Raw genomic sequence first — 18,682 nt, 5'->3', positions numbered from 1 at the left:
GAATCATATGGAGAGCTCCACAGCCCATTCTCCACAGATTGACTGAATTGTTTTTGTGGGCACTGATGTATGTTTTTAAAGCTCCACTGGTCTAGGGAATGCTGGCCGAAGCTAGGAAGATGTTCTGGTAGGTATCTTTATTATAGTATTATGCTATAAAAGCTTGCTATTTAAAATGTAGACCAGCATCATAGGCCTTCTCTGGGAGTTTGTTAAAAGTACAAAATCTTGGGGCCCACCCCAGATCTACTGAATTAGAATATGCATTTTAACAACATTCCCAAGTGGTTTGAATGAACGTTCAACTTGAGAAGCACTGTTTTAGGATCTGCCTCTCCTTTGGAAGGCACCATTCTTCTTGGTTCCTGGAGATAATCAGACTGAGAATCATGTGAAACTGAGGTAAAAAACATTTTACCAATAATACCAATTTATTAATTTATATTATTTAAGTGTGACATACGGTTTTTCCGTGGATTGGAATATTCAACTATTCTCTCAAAGCAGTCAGGTTATATAAACAAACAAATCATAATCAGTTGAAAGTTTGCTTGGTCATGGTGGAATTAGAACTGGAAAAGTTATCAACCAAGATGTACATCAACTAAAATGCATTTCTCACCATGGGAATAGTAGTGCCCAATGGGAACTATTTGAAACCTCTTGGCTGGAACACCTTGATCTCATCTCCCCAACAGAGAACTAGAAATAATACACTAGAAAAGCTCCCTCTAGGGACAGAACTTTCAAGGGCATTCTCCACTTTTGCTTTATAACAGTTATTTATTTGCTTGCTTTGCATGACTCACCCCACCACTTCATACTTCTGAAGGGAAGCACAATATGCCAGCCCAGAATATGCCACTTTGGTATAAGGATTATTTTGAACTGATTATTTTAAGAAAGAGCAGACACAGGGGAAGCTTTGAAAACATAGATGCTACTCTTTTGTAAGGGACATTTACATTTATAAAAGAAATCTCCATTTGTTTCTCTCTCTGTACCTCTGTACCAAGAAGAGAAGGATGACTCTAAATCATAAGAAACTCATCAGTGGAGAGGGCACTGACTTAAATTTGTATAACAAGCCCCCTTGTTTATGATTCTTTTTCTGGTAACCTCTCATAACTGTCCTCCCTCTAACATCTTTCTTTGTCTTTAACTGAACATGGTATTTAATGTGGTGGCTTGGGTCATTTCAGGGAATTACTCAGTTTACCAGGGTATCTTCCGTGTGTGTGAGGTATACATGTTAATAAACTTCTGTTTATTTTTCTCTTGTTAATCTGTCTTTTACTACAAGGCATCTCAGCCAAGAACCCAGAAGGGTAGAAGGAAATTATTTTTCCTCCCCTCCACTTCTTTCTTTAGAAGTGTTAACAAATTTAAGCCTGTTCCTTTCAAATTTTGCTGACCTAGGGCTATTTTTGTCTCTCCCGAAGAGACAGAGCAAAGGCACTCTGTGGTGGCTTAACTCTATAAAGGGTAATTTTCTTTCCATCAGTTCCTAATTGTTGGAGAAGCTTTGTTCAAGCTTCTGGGTACTAGCTAAATATACCAGTACAAAATTGGCATATGTAGGAGAGGAAAAATAATTTTCCCTTCACCCTTCTGAGTTCTTGGCTGAGACTCCCTATAGTAGACAGATTAACAAGAAAAACCAACAGAAGTTTATTGACGTGTATACCTCATGTATAAGCGAGAGATACTCAGGGAAACTGAGTAACTCTCTGAAGTGGCTTAGAATTCAAGATTAAATTCCATTTTAATAGGGAAAACAAAGAGGAATGTAGGCCTTTTAGGAGAGAGTAAATGGTTGTTGGGAAAGATGAATGGGACCTTTGAAGAATAGATGGGAGATACAATTCGTGACAAAGTTTGTCTGCATGTGGTGTTGACTTCTAGTCTCCTCTCCTGTGACAAGAGTCAATCTTTCCTGGTTGACGCAATTCCTGGGGAGGGGATCTATGGCAACTGAGTTCCTTTTGGAAGATTTGTCTTTAGACAAATAAGGGGAATTCAGAAAAAGCGTCTCCCTGCATTTGCTGTATTTCAAGTGCCTGCAGCTCAAAATAATCAATATGCCAAAGTGGCTTATTTTAGGGTGGCATATTCTGCTACTCTTCACATATGTTCTCTCAGCCACATCAGTAATGTCTGATGGCATTTTGGACTTCCATGTACCAATTTTTAAATGATGCTTCAAATAAACATAAATGAAATTTTGTATTTCTCATCTCAAGAGTTTAGTGAGAATAACAGATTCCTATAGCACTGGACCTCACTAGAATCATCTGGAAGTCTTTCAAATGTAGACCTCATTGTGAACCAATTGCATCAGAATTTCTGGGGCTAAGATCTGAGTGTTAATATTTTTTAATATCTCCCAGGATACTCTGATGTCTAGCAAGCTGAAGGGCACAGCTAAATGTTAATTTCTACAATGAATGGATAACTCAGTAGGTCATTCCCTGAGCCTTGTATTACTATAATTGTTAAAATTTCCTCTGGAAGTTTTCTGGTCAGCTTGTAGGCTTCAAAAGAAAACTGACACTTTGACTTATTTTTTAAGAATTTATAATTAAATTAGTTTGAAAACATTGCAAGAGGATATTTAAAAATTAAATTTAAACAATAATCCAGCTCCTCTAACTAGCAACATTATTTATCATATTCCCATATCCTGCAAATATTTAGTTGTGTTGAATTGAAAACAGAATCCATATTTGTGATGATAGATTTTAAATATTTAATTCTCCTTTCCCAATTCTACGTAATCATTATTAAATGTTTTATTAAATATATATATGTAATTTTCCTAAAATGATATATAATTTAATAAGTGCTGTATTTCTGTAGCTTCAAATTATTTGTGGCTGTTTGCAGATACACTGTATGAAATCATAGAGCAAATATTTGACACGGTGATATTTAATTCATTTTATATTTTACCTAAAGTTATTAAAATAGCTTGTTATATAAAAATTTAAACAACTCTTCAACATTTTCATCTGTACAAAGTGATCTTAGTGTATTCTTTGCTTAAACCTGGGACATGATGAGACATTCTGATATGCATATTACCAAATAGTGATCAAAAGCTAAAAATATCTCCAAGAATAATTGATACAAATTTTTTTATTTTGCCAGGGGTATGGTGGCTATATTGCAGGAATGATTTTAAAATCAGATGAAAAGCTTTTTAAATGTGGATCAGTGATTGCACCCATCACAGACTTGAAGTTGTATGGTGAGTACTTCCTATAGACTGACCTAATATAACATATTGATTTGTAGAGAAGAAAATGCCAATGCAGAGGAGGTCAACTGAGCTCATTTATCATGTGTTATCGGAGATGTTTTCCCCTGTTTATCATCTCCCTGATTCAATCAATTTTACTGGAGCATGACAGTTAAATGTGAAATGTGGAAATTAAATAATGGAATATGCTACTTCAATGGTTTTTAGTTTATTCTTAAATTTCTGCTTTCTTGGGTCACAGCCTCAGCTTTCTCTGAAAGATACCTTGGTATGCCATCTAAAGAAGAAAGCACATACCAGGTAACTAATTTAAAAATAATGAAGAAAAAAGAATATTTTTGTTCTAAAAATGCAGTCAAAATGCACATACAGGTAGATCTATATATTCAGATTTTTGTGTTTTCCTTTATAGGCATCCAGTGTGCTACATAATGTTCATGGCTTAAAAGAAGAAAATATATTAATAATTCATGGGACTGCCGACAGTAAGTATTATATTTGCTGCTGCTGGTTAATGGGGTCTGATGTTGAACAAAGGGGTACATCCAAGGACCTGCTGAGGAAGAGAGCAAGAACAGTGGCACAAAGAAGACAATGCATGATGGGAAGTGGGAAGAAGGAAGTCAGGACTAATAGGAGAGGGAATTATAAGCCTCAATGGCAGCAGTGTCCAATAAAATTTTCTGGGGTGATGGAAATGTTCTTGGTGTTAAACACAGTAGCCACTGGCCACATGTGGCTCTTAAGCACTTGGAATGTGTTTAGTATGACTGAGAAACTGAATTTTTTATTTCATTAAATACTTTTAATTAATTTAAATTTAAATAACCACTTGTGGCTAGTGACTGCTACTACGATGCTATTCGGCATGCCTCAAATGGAAAATAACCTGGAAAACAATAGGACAGCAGAAAGGTGCCAGCCCTGAGATGAAATTCTGATGAGATTACCCACTTAAATTAAAACAAAAACTTTTAAAAAAACACTTTCATATCACCTCTAGTTTTTTCATCACTTTAAATGTTGGACATGGATGTGGCTGATATTACTAGTAATAAATAATATCATTTTATATTCACATGAACTGTTCAGGGCTCAGAGAATTTATATTTTTTTTATTATTCTATGTGAAACTTTATAACAGAGGGCTGAGTATTTATAGCCTCATTCACAGATGACAAAAATCAGTTTCAAGGAGGAAACTGATTTATCCAAGGCTACCTGGCAAGTGAGTGAAGAGAGTGAAAGCCTTGAATCAATATTTCCTACATCTTGAAATTGTTTTTGTTGGTCCACCCTGCCCTGCCTCAGTATTTTTACCCCATTTTACAAAGACTATAACTAAAGAGATCTTACAGCAAAGATCATACCAGGTCTTGAATTTAACTTTTGAGCATGTCAGGCCATGGTTAAATTAGAACTCAGATCAATACTGATATATAGGTAAATGGGGAGAAGAGAAAAATCTTCCTTAGGTGGAATTCCAAATAATTTATGTAGATATTCCCCCTCTAGGAGGCAAAACTTACCTCTCCTCCCTTCCCCTGTAGAGTGGGTTGCAAGCGACAGGTCATGTTGCTAGGATGCTCCCTTGATACGATTTCATGAGTGGCATTCTATGGCTATGGTCTTAGCCCAGAATCCCATAACCCCAGTCTAACCATGAGAAAAATATCAGACACACCCCAATGAGGAACATTCTACCAAATACCTGACCAGTACTCCTCAAAACTGTCAAGGTCATCAAAAACAAAGAAAGTCTGAAAAATTCTCATAGACCAAAAGAAGTTAAGGAGACATGATGTCTAAATGTTTCTTAGTTGTCGGGCCAGCCCTGATGGCCTGATAGTTTGAGTTCAGCTCACTCCGCTTTGGTGGCCTAGGTTCAGATCCTGGGCACAGAACCACACCACTCGTCTATCAGTAGCCATGCTGTGGTGGTGGCTCACATAGAAGAACTAGAGGGACTTTCAACTAGAATATACAACTATTTACTGGGGCTTTGGGGAAGAAAAGAAAAGAGAGAGAGAAAGATTGGCAACAGGTGTCAGCTCAGGGCGAATCTTTCCCAGCAAAAAAAAAAAAGGTAAATGCTTTTTAGTTGTGACCAATGTACAATAATAGTGTAAGATGCTAACAAGAGGGAAAACTGGGTAAGGGATATAGAGGAACTTTCTGTACTGTCTTTGCAAGTTTTCTGAAAATCTAAAACCATTATAAAATTTTCAAAAAGACTTAGATGATACAATACCTGTGTTGGGTGAAACATGATGAAAGAGAGCATAAACATTTTAAAGGACATTACAATTTTGTTCTAAGGTATTAAGATCTTTCATGTATATTAAAGTAATAACATTAAGTAGCAATTATTTAGTACTGACTATATGTCAGAAAATGTGCCAAAAGCTTTTAATTTTATATTATCTGTTTTTCACAAAAATACTGTGCAGTAGGTATTATTATTATTGCTGTTCTTATTTAGCAGATTGGGAAAGTAAATATTATGAAATTTATATAACTTGCGGAAAAAGACATAAATGTTGATTTGTAGAAAGGGGATTTGAATTCAGCATCGAGGCCCTTATTCACTGTGCTCTGAAGCTTTAATTGTGGGAAGAAATTATGTTCGAGGTTAAACTGTTTTATGTCTAGCCATCACCCTAGAATGTATTAGTGCTATTCAAATTTCTCTGTCAATATATTGTAGCTATTAAGGCAAATCATGTTGTTCCTATCTGACTCACTCAGTGATGGGCCTGGCTTCACCCACTTGATCAAGTACAAACAGAGGTTCAGCACTTGTCACTTCAGATCACAGGAAGCACACCTGTGTGTTTGCACGTACACACACACCACACACCCCATATGGGACTGGTGGATTATAGGTGCTCAATCAATGACACTATAATATTACCATTATTAATATTATCTTCCAAAATTATCAGCAAATCAGTTCACTTTAATGTCCCTGTTTAATTTTAGGAAGGGGACAATGGCAAATATCAATAGAGTTTGTACTAGAAACTAAACAGAAAAAAACCCAGCTGGAAAATCTAGTTATATATTTGTCTTTTCAGCTATATCCATGCAGAGAAATGATGGGATTCTTTTCAAATTTTTTCCTACAATAAACAAATGAGTTATAAAAGGGATCATTTGCCTCATTCATTGCCCCTATTAACCAGCATTTCTAATGGCTTAAATTTACAGAGCAATTTGTAACTTATTTAAAGAGGATCTGGTAATTTTGCCATTAAGTACAATAGGAAGATGTTGAAAAAGATCTAGGGTGGATTTTAAAAAGATTTGAATAATCATTTGGAATCTCTTATTGTCTGCTATGTAGTAGGACTAATCAGTATCATAGAATTACAGCAATGAACAAGCTTAAATTATTGATAAGGCTGCCCTAGTTTTATAAAGACAGTTTAAAAAAGTTAGCTTGAAAGTTATTTACAGAAATTTGAATATGCACATAGATAGGAATGAATAGCCCAGGCAGCATATGAGCAAAGAGCTATACAAAGAGATCTGAGTGATTTGTCCAAATCCTCACAGTTAGTTAGGACCAATGCTGTCACCCAACCCCGGTCTACCATGCTGCTTCTTTCAGAGTTTTGGACCTTAGGTTCAGGCAGAAGCAGGCTAGAAGGAAACAGGGGAAACGTATGATCCACATTAAATATTTAGCCCTTGAAAAATGAGATTGTACTCTATTTTCTCAACGTGGGGTATTCTTTTCTAATTCAAAATAAAACAGAACATCTGTTTTATCTGAGACCAGGCCCTAGTAATCCTCAGAAATGAATAGAAAGCTGGTTTGCTGTGTTACTATCCAGACAGGTATTCACTATGTTACAATCGTTATAACCGTATAAAATATGTGAATGAGAAACGATAAATGATAACCAGTAAAGTAAATCTGAATACCATCCTGTGTAATAAATAAAGCCTTAGTAGTACTCCTGTTTCAGTTTATTTTTTTATAATGTGAAGCTCAAAGTTTTATTACCGTTGTATCTACCTGTTTCCTAGTTAAAGCCAGGTATCAGTCTTTTAAATGTGCGGTGTATGTAAAGTACAATCCTCAATCTCTTTGAAAAAATGGTATAGAAAAGTTCTGATCCTAATAAACGTATTTCCTTCAAATATCATAATTGAATTTCTTGCAGCAAAAATTCATTTCCAGCATTCAGCAGAATTAATCAAACACCTAATAAAAGCTGGAGTGAATTATACTATGCAGGTAAGCCACTTTTTCAGAAGAACGTGTTTTCCTATCTTGGTTTTTTAGTTGTCACATACAGAACACAGCCTCTCTACTACTCCATACTCCACGCTATTATTTTTTACTGTGTTTTTTAGGTACCAATGATTGTGTTCTTTTTTCCAGTTACACCAATTAGTGTATTCATCCTGGATCAGCTCATGCTTTACAAGTGAACTGCATAAACTCTTTCAAAAATGTCTTTTTCTTCTCAGACTTTTATTCATATCACTGATAATTAATTCTTTTGAAAGAATAGTTTCCTATTTCCCTCCTAGTCTCTTTGTCTTTTTCTCATTTTCCATCACTCTTATCCCAAAAAGTGGGGGAAAAAAGTTGTTTGTGTAAATATTATGAGAAAAAAAGGAGACAGCACAATATCATTTACATCTATGCATTCAACCACGTTTAATAAACATTTATCAAGGACTTAATTTACAGTGGTCACTATGCTAGATGTGTCAATAAGACATACTTTATACCATCAAGGAACTTTCAGTCTGAGGGAAGAGTCATAGAAGGGAAAAAAGGTAGTTTTAATTTCTCAGCATTTGGAAAAACTAAAATAGTTCAACATATCTAAAACACAGGAACCACGGTTAGGATGATGAAAGATGAAGATGCAGAGATAAACAGATGGTGGGTCATGTCATAAACCATGCGAAGGAGTATGGGGCTTTACTCAGAGGGCAATGAGGCACCATTTAAAAACTTTACACCCAGAAATTGACATGACAATATTTGTATTTGTATTTTAGAAAAATAACTAATGTCCTTTATATTGGAAAGGACATTGTGAAAGTAAAAATTGTACCACACAGGATTAAACAGACAAGGAAGATTTTAGTCAAGACTATTGCAATAAGGAAGAGAGACTAAGTTCAATTCTTTTGAAACAGTGCTGGAGAGTTTTTAAGAGCTGAGGTGGAAGGACTCATAGTCCACCTGTGTTTGGTAACTGGCCTTACCAAAAGGACCAAAAGGTAATTGGCCTCTTGTATCTTTATGAGAGGAGATAATTTTACAACTTGGAGCAAGGCTCCTGCTTTCCCACAGAGACTGGGAGATAGCCGTGCTATCTCATTCGTGTATACATTTCAAAGAGATGATTCCCAGGTCTTTGAGAAAGACATTTCCTGAGTTGTAAAACTGGCAACTGGCGAGAGGCTGGAAGAAGATTCACCTATATTTCAAAGATGCAGAGAATGAATTTAGAATGCAAGTTTTCTAAATTAAATTCTCTAAGAAAAGTGAGGTCAGAGTCCTATAGTCAGGAAGAAACTGTCTAAAATTTAGTCAAGCTAGGGGGAATGTTAATGCCGTCTTGGTCATCATGAACATGGAAAGCTCTACTTCTTTTGGCTAACAAATCCTAATTTAAATACATAAAAATTGTATTTTGTCTCAAATGTTGATTATGATATGATTATTATAAAAAAGAAAAGGTTAGCATAAAGAACTCAGAGTTGAATTAGATGAGATTTGGGTTAGATATTATTTTCCAAAGTTCTCTTGCTATTGGAGCTAAAAGAATGAACTCCAAGGGGCAGTACTTGCTTTGGTAACTTTAAATCTCCTTTCCCTTCAATATCTTAGGTCTACCCAGATGAAGGTCATAATGTATCTGAGAAGAGCAAGTATCATCTCTATAGCACAATCCTCAGATTCTTCAGTGATTGTTTAAAGGAAGAAATATCCGTGTTACCACAGGAACCAGAAGAAGATGAATAATGGACCCTATTTATATAGAACTGAAGGGTATACTGAGGCTCAATGAAACCTAACCAAGAGACTGTAATATTGTAGATGCTCCAGATTTCAAGGGTGGTTTAGGGAAATGACACTGGAACAGCACACTCAGAGACAATGAACTAGAATTTGAATACAGAAGTCCAAGTCTACTGTGTTGCCAAGGGTGCAGAACCTGTTTCTTTGTGTAAGGAAGGTCAAATGGGTGGTTTCCTGGGAGAAATTAGTTTTGCATTCAAGTAGGAGTAGTGCATGTTTTCTTCGGTTACACCCTTATTTGTTCTGTAACTAGTTGCTCTCGTTTTAATTTCAATGACCATCATCATCTGCATATAATGCACAACTTGTCAGTACTACTGTCCCTGGTCTTTGATGGCTGAGCTGCAATCTAACACCTTACTGTACCTTTACGATAAGTGCAATTCCTTCATTGTCTATTATTATGCTTAAGAAAATATTCAGTTAATAAAAACAGAGTATTTTATGTAATTTCTGTTTATAAAAAGAAATTGTTAAGTGGGTCAAAGGTCATGTAGAAATATGGATTTCAGCACCTTCCAAAGTTGAGCCAGTTATCAGTAGATACAATATCTTTAAATCAACACACCTGTGTATGTCTCACAATATATATATACACACGTGTGCATATACAGTCACTATCTTTACATGTTATTCATGCTACAAAGGATAAACTTCTGATGAGTTAGAAGAGATGCTCTTTTACAGGCTATAATGGATACTTTGTTTAATGAGCCAAATATGAAACATTTTTTCCAATTCAAATTCTAGCTATTGCTTTCCTATAAATGTTTGGGTTGTGTTTGGTATTGTTTTTAGTGGTTAATAGTTTTCTAGTTGCAATTTAATTTTTTGAATATGATACCTTGTCACATGTAAATTAGATACTTAAATATTAAATTATAGTTTCTGATAAAGAAATTTTGTTAACAATGCAATGCCACTGAGTGCTATTTTGCTCTTTTGGTGGAGAAGGCTTTTTTTAAAACACTTGGTCGGTATTTGACTTCTCTCTCTCAATGGAGAAGCAATTCTCATTTTCATTGTAAAAGCAAAAAGCTGGATTATTTCATTTGCCAGTTCCTGTTTAGTATTCTGATCCTGCCCAATTCCTCTGTTACTGTTTAATTTAAATCCTTCTGGTGAGAATTAGAAATGAAACATTTTTTATTCATTGGCCGAAAAGCTCACAAACAGCAGTGTTTGCTATTTACTTTGAGTTGAAGGCACAAAATGCATTAATTCCTGTGCTGTGTTGATTTGCAGTAGTAAGCAACTGAGAGTGTAACATACATTTGACTATGTGAAGTCAATTTAAGTCATGAGAATATTAACTTTCGCAACTAAAGTCAAAGAGTATCTTCTCACTTCACTTGAGGGATCTTCTAGAAGATATCTAAAAGTCTGTAATCAAGCTTACAAGTTCAGATGAATCTAAGCAGTACACTGTGTTTTTAAAAATTCCTTAGGACAAGCTGGATTATCATGACATCAGAACACTAGGAGGAAACTTAAAAACATCACGAAATTGCTCAGTAACCCTCTTGTTTTGTCGAAGGATCAACCTCAAAATCTGGGTATTTGGAAATGTTTGAGTCATATTTTAGATATTCTGCTTTTCTTCTGGATGCTTTGCAATTGTGTCTTCACTGCTCTGATGGATTCAATTTAAAATGGGAAAGGCTCTCTTTTCTGAAAGACCCATTTCAGGTCTTTTTCAAGAATAGTAAACACATTTTTTAAAAAAATAAGTGTAATGTTTAAAAGGAAAGTTTTGCCTATTTTATTAAGATGGAAATTTCTTTTTAGGCTGATTTGAAGTCCAACTGAAGCTTTTTCATCAATATTTTAAATTTCAATCACTAGAGTTTTTTTATGATGCAGATAATTATGTTGTCTGAAAGATGTAGTTTTATTGAATGTCTGAGTAACATTTAAAAAGTATTTACCTTTTACTGTTCATCATTTCTCTTGCTTTATTGTTATTATCAATGTTTATCTATTTTTCAATTAATTTAATACAGTTTCTAATGTGAAAGACATTTGTCTGCAACCCGCTTTCACCATAAAGGGTAAATAGATCTCAAATGAAGACAACTGTTTAATAGAAAGGTAGAAAATTTTCATCTTCATGATTCTTTGAGTGTTAATAATTGGGCCATTTTAGATAAAGGGAATGTTCACCAACACATAGACACCAATTATTAAAGGAATCATGTAAGTGGATTTTCTCCTTTATACAAACATTTGCCCTTGGTCATAATTCCAATATTTCCTATGTATTTATGCAGTCTTAGAGTTTCCTGGAACTCCAGTAGCAAGATTTCCAAGTGTTATTTCCCCCCTAAAGTTAAAAAAAACTCAAGATAAACTAAAAATTCTATAATAAAACAGGTAAGCAGTATTAAATCATCTAGAGATAAGCACATAACCTTTTAAAACTATTTTAAAAGGGAAAAGTATTTTTTCACTTTAATTGCCTCCACGGAGGTCTCTAACTCAACACTTAGAGACCTAAGAGACTATGCTGATCTGTTTGAGTTTTCTGACATAACGAAGGAAAGAGCGTACTCTTCAAAACATGAATCTCAGCTCACCTTGAGAATGTATCTTTTTTGACTGGATGTTTAGCATAGAAATCACCACTGAGGATCTTGCAGATGCCAGTTGTAGGTCTACTAGAATGAGGTGACTTAAACATCGGTCTTTACCATACAGACAATTATTTACGCCATTCTCCTCAAATGGTGGGCTTTGAAACAGAGGTGCGTGGGACTGAATTGCTTTCAAGTCTCAAGGGTCATTGAGGGTACGTGGCTTTTATAAAGAATCATGTGAAATACCTCTTTTGTCCCTTCTCAAATGCTCTGACTACCTTCACATCTTGCAGCAACCAGCATTGCATAAGTAAAACTTGACCCCTCAACTGCACTTTGTCGTTTACTTTCTACTCCGGGGATTCTCTGATACTAACGTTGGCTATCTGCTAGAACCAATAGGCTCATCCCTTATCCACTACAAACCTATATGATGACCTTAATACCCCTATTGAAACCCTGTTAATGGAAGACAGGAGCAGGTGACTATATGTTCCCCTTTTTCTTCCCTCAGATATTCTCCGTGGTCCTTGGAAGGCTCCATGGGCCTCAGCTGCACACAGCCGCGTACCTTTCTATTTTCCTCTTTCCCTTTCACTCTTCGTTGTCCCTGACTCCTTTTCCCTAGAATCACTTCCCCCAATAAACTGCACATACCCCAGCTGTTGACTCAGGCTCTACTTTCTGGGGAAACCCTTTCTTCTCGCATGAGCTTACCACGGTGAATGTTACAGGATGAAGAAATAAAATGAGAATAAAGAAGTGGTCTCTTTTCAGGTTTGAATAAGGTGTTTCTACCTAAAATTTATTAGACTCTTACTGAGTGCTAAGTGCTCTACATTCATTAGTAAATTGACTCTCTCAACATGCCGTGCAATAGGTATTATGATTCCCATTTTACAGATAAGAAAATTGAGTCTCAAGGCAGTATATAACTTGCCCAAATTTACATAACTAGTGAGTAAATAGCCTAGAACCCAGCTCCAGCCAACGTAGAAGCCCATGTTCTCAGCCATTCTGCTCTACAGTGCTCCTGAAATAAGGAGAGGTTTAACCCGTGTACACCCCATCTGAGAGAGGATTCTGAATATTTAAACATATAGTTCTGGACATTTGGGGAATAATTTGATAGCAATAATACTGAAAGGTAAACAATAGCCCAGTGTACCGCTGTAGCCATGTTTGAAGTTACATGGATTCCCTAGTGTCGAGGACGTATGTAATATTAAAATGTGTTTTCTTTTTCTGTTGGAGATATAGAGGAGTTATTCCTGTCCATGGAAATCCTTGCCCAGAAGATCATGACTATATGCCTGGGAAGTCATTAGTAAATTCCCTTGCTCTGGCATTAAGCCAAGAACATCCCAAAACATTCTAAGAGCCATTCAAAGCATTATGTGTATCAAAGCACCCAGGCTTGCAAACATGAAACCACCACCTAGTCTTCAAACACTACAAATCGAGACATTGAGTCATAGCTGGCATCCACAGTCCTATTTGCAATCTGACTGAGGAAAATTGCATTACCCCCCACTTTTCTATCACTACAGGCAATAGATTTTACTTACCACTGATCAGATCTGCTAACAACACTTTCATTTCATTTGGCAATATTCCAGCAGTTTTGGGAGAGAGTCTGTGAATTCAAAAATTCCCTTTCTTCGAAGACAAGGCAGACGGGTTGTAAAGAAGAAACACGTTATATCAAAGTATAATTTTGATTATTTTTCTTTTAGACTTTTAATTAAGTTTAAGATAGTGTGATACAAGCATCATAGGCTTTTCATACAGCAACTTGGTTACAAAGAAAGTCTCTGTGCTGATTGCCATAATCTGTCCTTTTCTATCAGGCCGAGCACCATTTTAGCTAAGTAATCTTTGGTGTGAGTGAAGCTTGACAATACAGAATCACATGTGCCAATAGCATCATAGAAAAGGAACTCACATTTGTTAAACACTTAGTCTTTTTAATCGCATAATCTCCAGTAATCCTCAAATCAACCATGTGCGATAGATGGTTTGTACTCTGATAAAGAAATCAAGATTCAGAGAGGTAAACAATTTTCCAATAGGGTCACACAGTGTGCGAATGACAGAACCAGGATTTGAACACAGATCATGAGGAGTTCAAAGCCCTCATATGGATTATCTTATTTATGCATTTTTTGGGTGGTGAATTTCTAACGTTCATCATGCAGTCTTTAGACTGAATTCAACTTTCAAGTCCCTCTCTGTTCAATGTTGCCATTTAATATGCATCTGAGTTCAAGTAACTGAAAGCAAACTTAAAAGTTGCTTAAAGACTTGTGACTCAATATGGAGGCATGTCTGGACATCATCTGAGAGATTGTCAGAAATGCAGACTCTCAGGCACCACCCTGGCCCTCCTAAATGAGAATCTGAATGTCAACAAGATCCCCAAGTGATTTGCATGTTCAGTAAATTGGCTTAAAAGCCAAAAGCCTTTATTTACCCACATCACAGGAGAGCTCAAGTTGAGTGCTTCTAGGGTAGTTTCACAGATCAATGAGGGAATCAAATCCCCGTCTGCTCACACCTTTCCACTTCTCCGGCTTCAGTCTGTTCTTTGTCCCTTTCCTTGGCTTCGAGTTAACGGCAGCTGCCTCACGCCTTGTGTCCTTTCACAGCAATATCCAAAGAGAGAGAGGCAAAGAGTGATTTTTTTTTAATCAGGAATGATAATTTTCTCCAGAAATCTTAAGCAGAATTCCCCTCAAGTCCCTTTGTCCAGGCTTTGGTTGCAAGCCCCTAACGTAGATATAAAGGAGGCTGGGAAGTTATGTATCTGAAATCGCAATCTCCTTAGTGAGGGTGCAACAAGTAAGAATGGTAGAGAATGCATGTAAGATAGGTGCCCAATGTGCGGCACGGAAGAGATAGGTATAGCCTGCCAATGGTGATACGGTCCGGAATGCTGGCGTTTCAGCTAGAGACATAGCTCAAGGCACTGAATATTGACGGCTGGGTGTTTTATTTGAAGACCCTTCATTTGAAGGTGTCTCATTTTTCCTCCCAGAAGACTCCAACCATCTGCTCCACCCTCCGTTCCTACAAGTTAGTACATTCTTCCCTGGCCAACATTTTTTCTTTTCCCCTCTGTTCTTTATCGTTAACATATTTTCTAGTGCTGGCAGGCAGCTTGGAAATTTGATTACTGTGCTAGCAGCCCCATTTTGCAGGCTTTATTTGCTCTAACACGATTTATGATGCCTAGATTATCTTCGTATGGCCTGAATTGCTAGTCATACCATTAATTGTCCTGATTGATGGATTACATAAGGCATATTCCAATGGGAAAAGAAAAGGCCCGACATGGAAACACAGGTAACACAGGCTTCTCATTCATATGCACTCTTAATGGGTGTAATTCTCATTACACTCCAACTCTCTATCCCTTTGGGACACCCTGTGTGACTTTTAACTAGCTGTATGGCGTAATTGGATTTTGAGCCTTTGGGGAGAACAAATTGTAAATTCACTTGCCCAGATAAATGGAAAATTTCAGCTTCAAAGTTGACTTCAAATCATGCAATATCTCAAAGACATTTTGTGCCTACTGTGTGCCAAATACTGTACTGTTTGATACAGCATTAAGATCCTTTCTAACACTTAATCTAATTAACATATCCGATATATAAACAGATATTTTAGTTCAAATGTTATAGCTAAATGGGTCATCATTTACTAAAAAGTATAGACTTATTCAATCATATTTTGATTTTTGTTGAGCCATTTGTAATGCTTCCCTTACTGCTCATGCTATTCCCTTGGACCCACCCCTTTTGAAAAGATATCCCATAATAATCTACTTGTTTTATCCAAGTCAAAAGGGCTCCATAGCCCATTGTCACACTGAACAGCAGTTGGTCTGTATGCAACTTCCTATCCCACTCTCAATTTTAGAGAAATTGGTAGTAAAGCCCTGCCATTTTCTCACAGTTATTTCTCAATCCAAATCACCATGGCAGAGGGACATTGATTAAAAACATGTGGTTTAGTTAAGTTTTCTTCTTCAGTGGTGTGTTAGCTTTGTTTTAACTGAAGGACCGAATTCACATCGTATGGAAAGATAAATATTTCCAGGGACTAAAAAGTAATAAATAAAAGATCTGCTGCCCTTAGCTCACTACCTGCCTTGGGATCTCAGCTGAGTCTCTAGTCAGCTTGGACCCAGATCCAGTCTTTTTCTCTGTAATTTACTAGCTTTCTTTCAGCGTGCTTTCTCATTTTCCCCAATCCAGGAAATCACATAATTTGCATGCTTTTCTTTTGTCCCCAGGTTGATAGGTATTAGTGAAGGGAGTTAAAAGTTTGGGTGTATGAAATTATATTTTTTAACTTCATCTGGACTTGGTACAGTATTTGGAAACTTTCTTTAGTTTATCCTTCACTTTTATATCAAATTTTAATATTTCTCCCAATTATTTTCAATTCTCATCAAACACCAAACTGTCTCTCATTATTCTATTTCATTGAATTAATGCCTCATTCGTGTACACTTTTTGATGTGTATAATTTATTTTCTACTCTAACCTGTTTGTAATTTGCTAGGGAAATGAAAGATAATAATAATAATTATTATAATTATAGCTAACACTAACTAGTTCTTTAATTTGTACCAGGATCTAGGATAAGCTCATTAATAGACATTTATTTAACCTTCAGAACAGCTACATGAATTAAGTATGATCACTATCCCAATTGTTACATGAGGAAACTATAAGCTTCACAAAGTTAAATGAGTTACTGAAAGTCAGTGGATTAGTCACAGTAAGACATACTAGTTAGTGTCACAAAAAAAATAAATAAATTTCAGGATTGTTAAGGAAATAGAGCTTTTTTTTCTCGCTCACATGATGTCATATATGGGCGGGTGAGAGCTGTTTTCCTCTCACCTGCCATCTGGAATGTGTGCCTCTATGCTGTAACCTCGAGGGACGAGAAGATTCATCGAGACACACAATACCAGCTTTCAACTCCCATCTCTCTGAAGTGACACCCGTCACATCCGCTTGTAGTCCATTCTTCAGGACGGTTCTCAGCGTCCCAACCTAATAGCAAAGAGATTGGAAAATGCAGGGGAACAAATGGAGAATTAGGGAGCACTAGCTGTCACTGACACAATACGTCATTCTGGACCTCAAATATTTCACTTGCTCCTCTGATTCCCCTGTACACAGAGCACAACCGGCCCATCCTAAGAGACACAACACCACTCTCTTTCAGCTCAAACCAGGATTTCTGAGTATTGTGCAGTAGTCTTTAAAGTAAGTCCATATAAGCTTCCTTCTGGTCTGAAGACATTTGAAATTTAAAACAATCAGTTTTCTGTCCTCCAGGCTCTTAATACACAACAGTGGAACAAGGATGGGATAACCAAAACGAATAGTCCTATTTGGAAAGGGGAAGAATGGATAAGTCTGCTTTGGGGAGTAACACAGCTTTCTTCACCTGTCTCTTGTTTACAGAAGTTGAGAATCCAAATATCTTCTTAAGTCTTAAACAGTCAAATGCTGTTTAATATAGGCTCACATTTTTTGTGTGTGTGCCTTTTTATCCCTTTTGCCCTCCCCCCTCCCCCTTTCCCCTCTGGTAACCACCAGTCTGTGTCTGTGTGTGTCTATGTGTTTGTTTGTTGTTGTTTCCTCATGTGTGAAATAATATGGTATTTGGCTTTCTCCGTCTGATGTATTCCACTTAGCATAATACCCTCCAGGTACATCCATGTTGTCACATGGTAAGATTTCATCTCTTCCGTGGCTGAGTCGTATTCCATTGTGTACACATACCACATCTTCTTTATCCATTCATGCATTGATGGGCACTTAGGTTGTTTCCAAGTCTTTGCTATTGGGAATAACGCTGAAATGAACATAGGGGCGTATATATCTTTCCGAGTTAGTGTTTTTGTGTTCTTTGGATAAATACCCAGAATTAGTATAGCTGGATTATGTGGTAGTTCTATTCTTAATTTTTTGAGAAATCTCCATACTATTTTCTATAGTGGCTGCATCAGTTTACATTCCCACCAGCAGTGTATGAGAGTTCCCTTTTCTCCACAGCCTCTCCAATACTTGTTATTTCTTGTCTTTTTAATAATAGCCATTCTGATGGGCATGAAGTGATATCTCGTGGTTTTGATTTGCATTTCCCTAATAATTAGTGATGTTGAATATATTTTCATATGCCTTTTGGCCATCTGTATATCTTCTTTGAAGAAATGTATGTTCAGATTCTCTGCCCATTTTTTAATTGAGTTGTTTGTTTTTTTATTGTTGAGTTGTATGAGTTCTTTATGTATTTTGGATATTAACCCCTGACCGAATATATGATTTGCAAATGTCTTCTACCAATTGTTAGGTTGTCTTTTCGTTTTATTGATGGTTTCCTTTGCTGTGCAGAAGCTTTTTAGTTTGATGTAGTTCCCTTTGTTTATTTTTCTTTTCTTGCCTTTGACGGGGGAGACATGATATTTAAAAAGATACTGCTAAGGCCAATGTCAAAGCGCATATTGCCTATTTCCTTCTAGGAGTTTTATGGGTTTTGAGTATGGTCTACTTTTATTTATTTTTTTTTTTGCATGTGGCTGTCCAGTTTTCCCAACATCATTTGTTGAGGATAATTTCCTTTCTCCATTGGTGTGTTCTTGGCTCTTTTGTTGCGAATTAGCTGTCCATAGATGTGTGGGTTTATTTCTGGGCTCTCAATTCTATTCCATTGATCTGTTCATATGTCTGTTTTTGTGCCAGTACTATGCTGTTTTGATTA

At 36.4% G+C, this 18,682-nt stretch overlaps 1 protein-coding gene across 5 annotated transcripts in view; it reads left to right on the top strand.

Moving 5' to 3' along the window:
• DPP10 (dipeptidyl peptidase like 10) overlaps window positions 1-10,153 on the top strand; it is an 830,517-nt gene extending 820,364 nt beyond the window's left edge. For all 5 annotated transcript variants that reach the window (XM_087435067.1, XM_087435066.1, XM_087435064.1 and 2 more), the window contains 5 exons: window positions 3,151-3,250; window positions 3,504-3,562; window positions 3,675-3,747; window positions 7,435-7,508; window positions 9,126-10,153. In XM_087435067.1, coding sequence (XP_087291193.1) covers window positions 3,151-3,250; window positions 3,504-3,562; window positions 3,675-3,747; window positions 7,435-7,508; window positions 9,126-9,260 — 441 coding nt within the window. In that variant the 3' untranslated portion in view covers window positions 9,261-10,153. The remainder of the gene's footprint in view (window positions 1-3,150; window positions 3,251-3,503; window positions 3,563-3,674; window positions 3,748-7,434; window positions 7,509-9,125) is intronic.
• The last annotated feature ends 8,529 nt before the right edge of the window (window positions 10,154-18,682 follow it).

Source organism: Ceratotherium simum, chromosome 9 (genome assembly GCF_057802395.1).
Source record: "Ceratotherium simum simum isolate JZ-2026a chromosome 9, ASM5780239v1, whole genome shotgun sequence".
In the NCBI taxonomy this organism is placed as follows: domain Eukaryota; kingdom Metazoa; phylum Chordata; class Mammalia; order Perissodactyla; family Rhinocerotidae; genus Ceratotherium; species Ceratotherium simum.
This window is presented reverse-complemented; position numbering and strand designations above follow the sequence as displayed.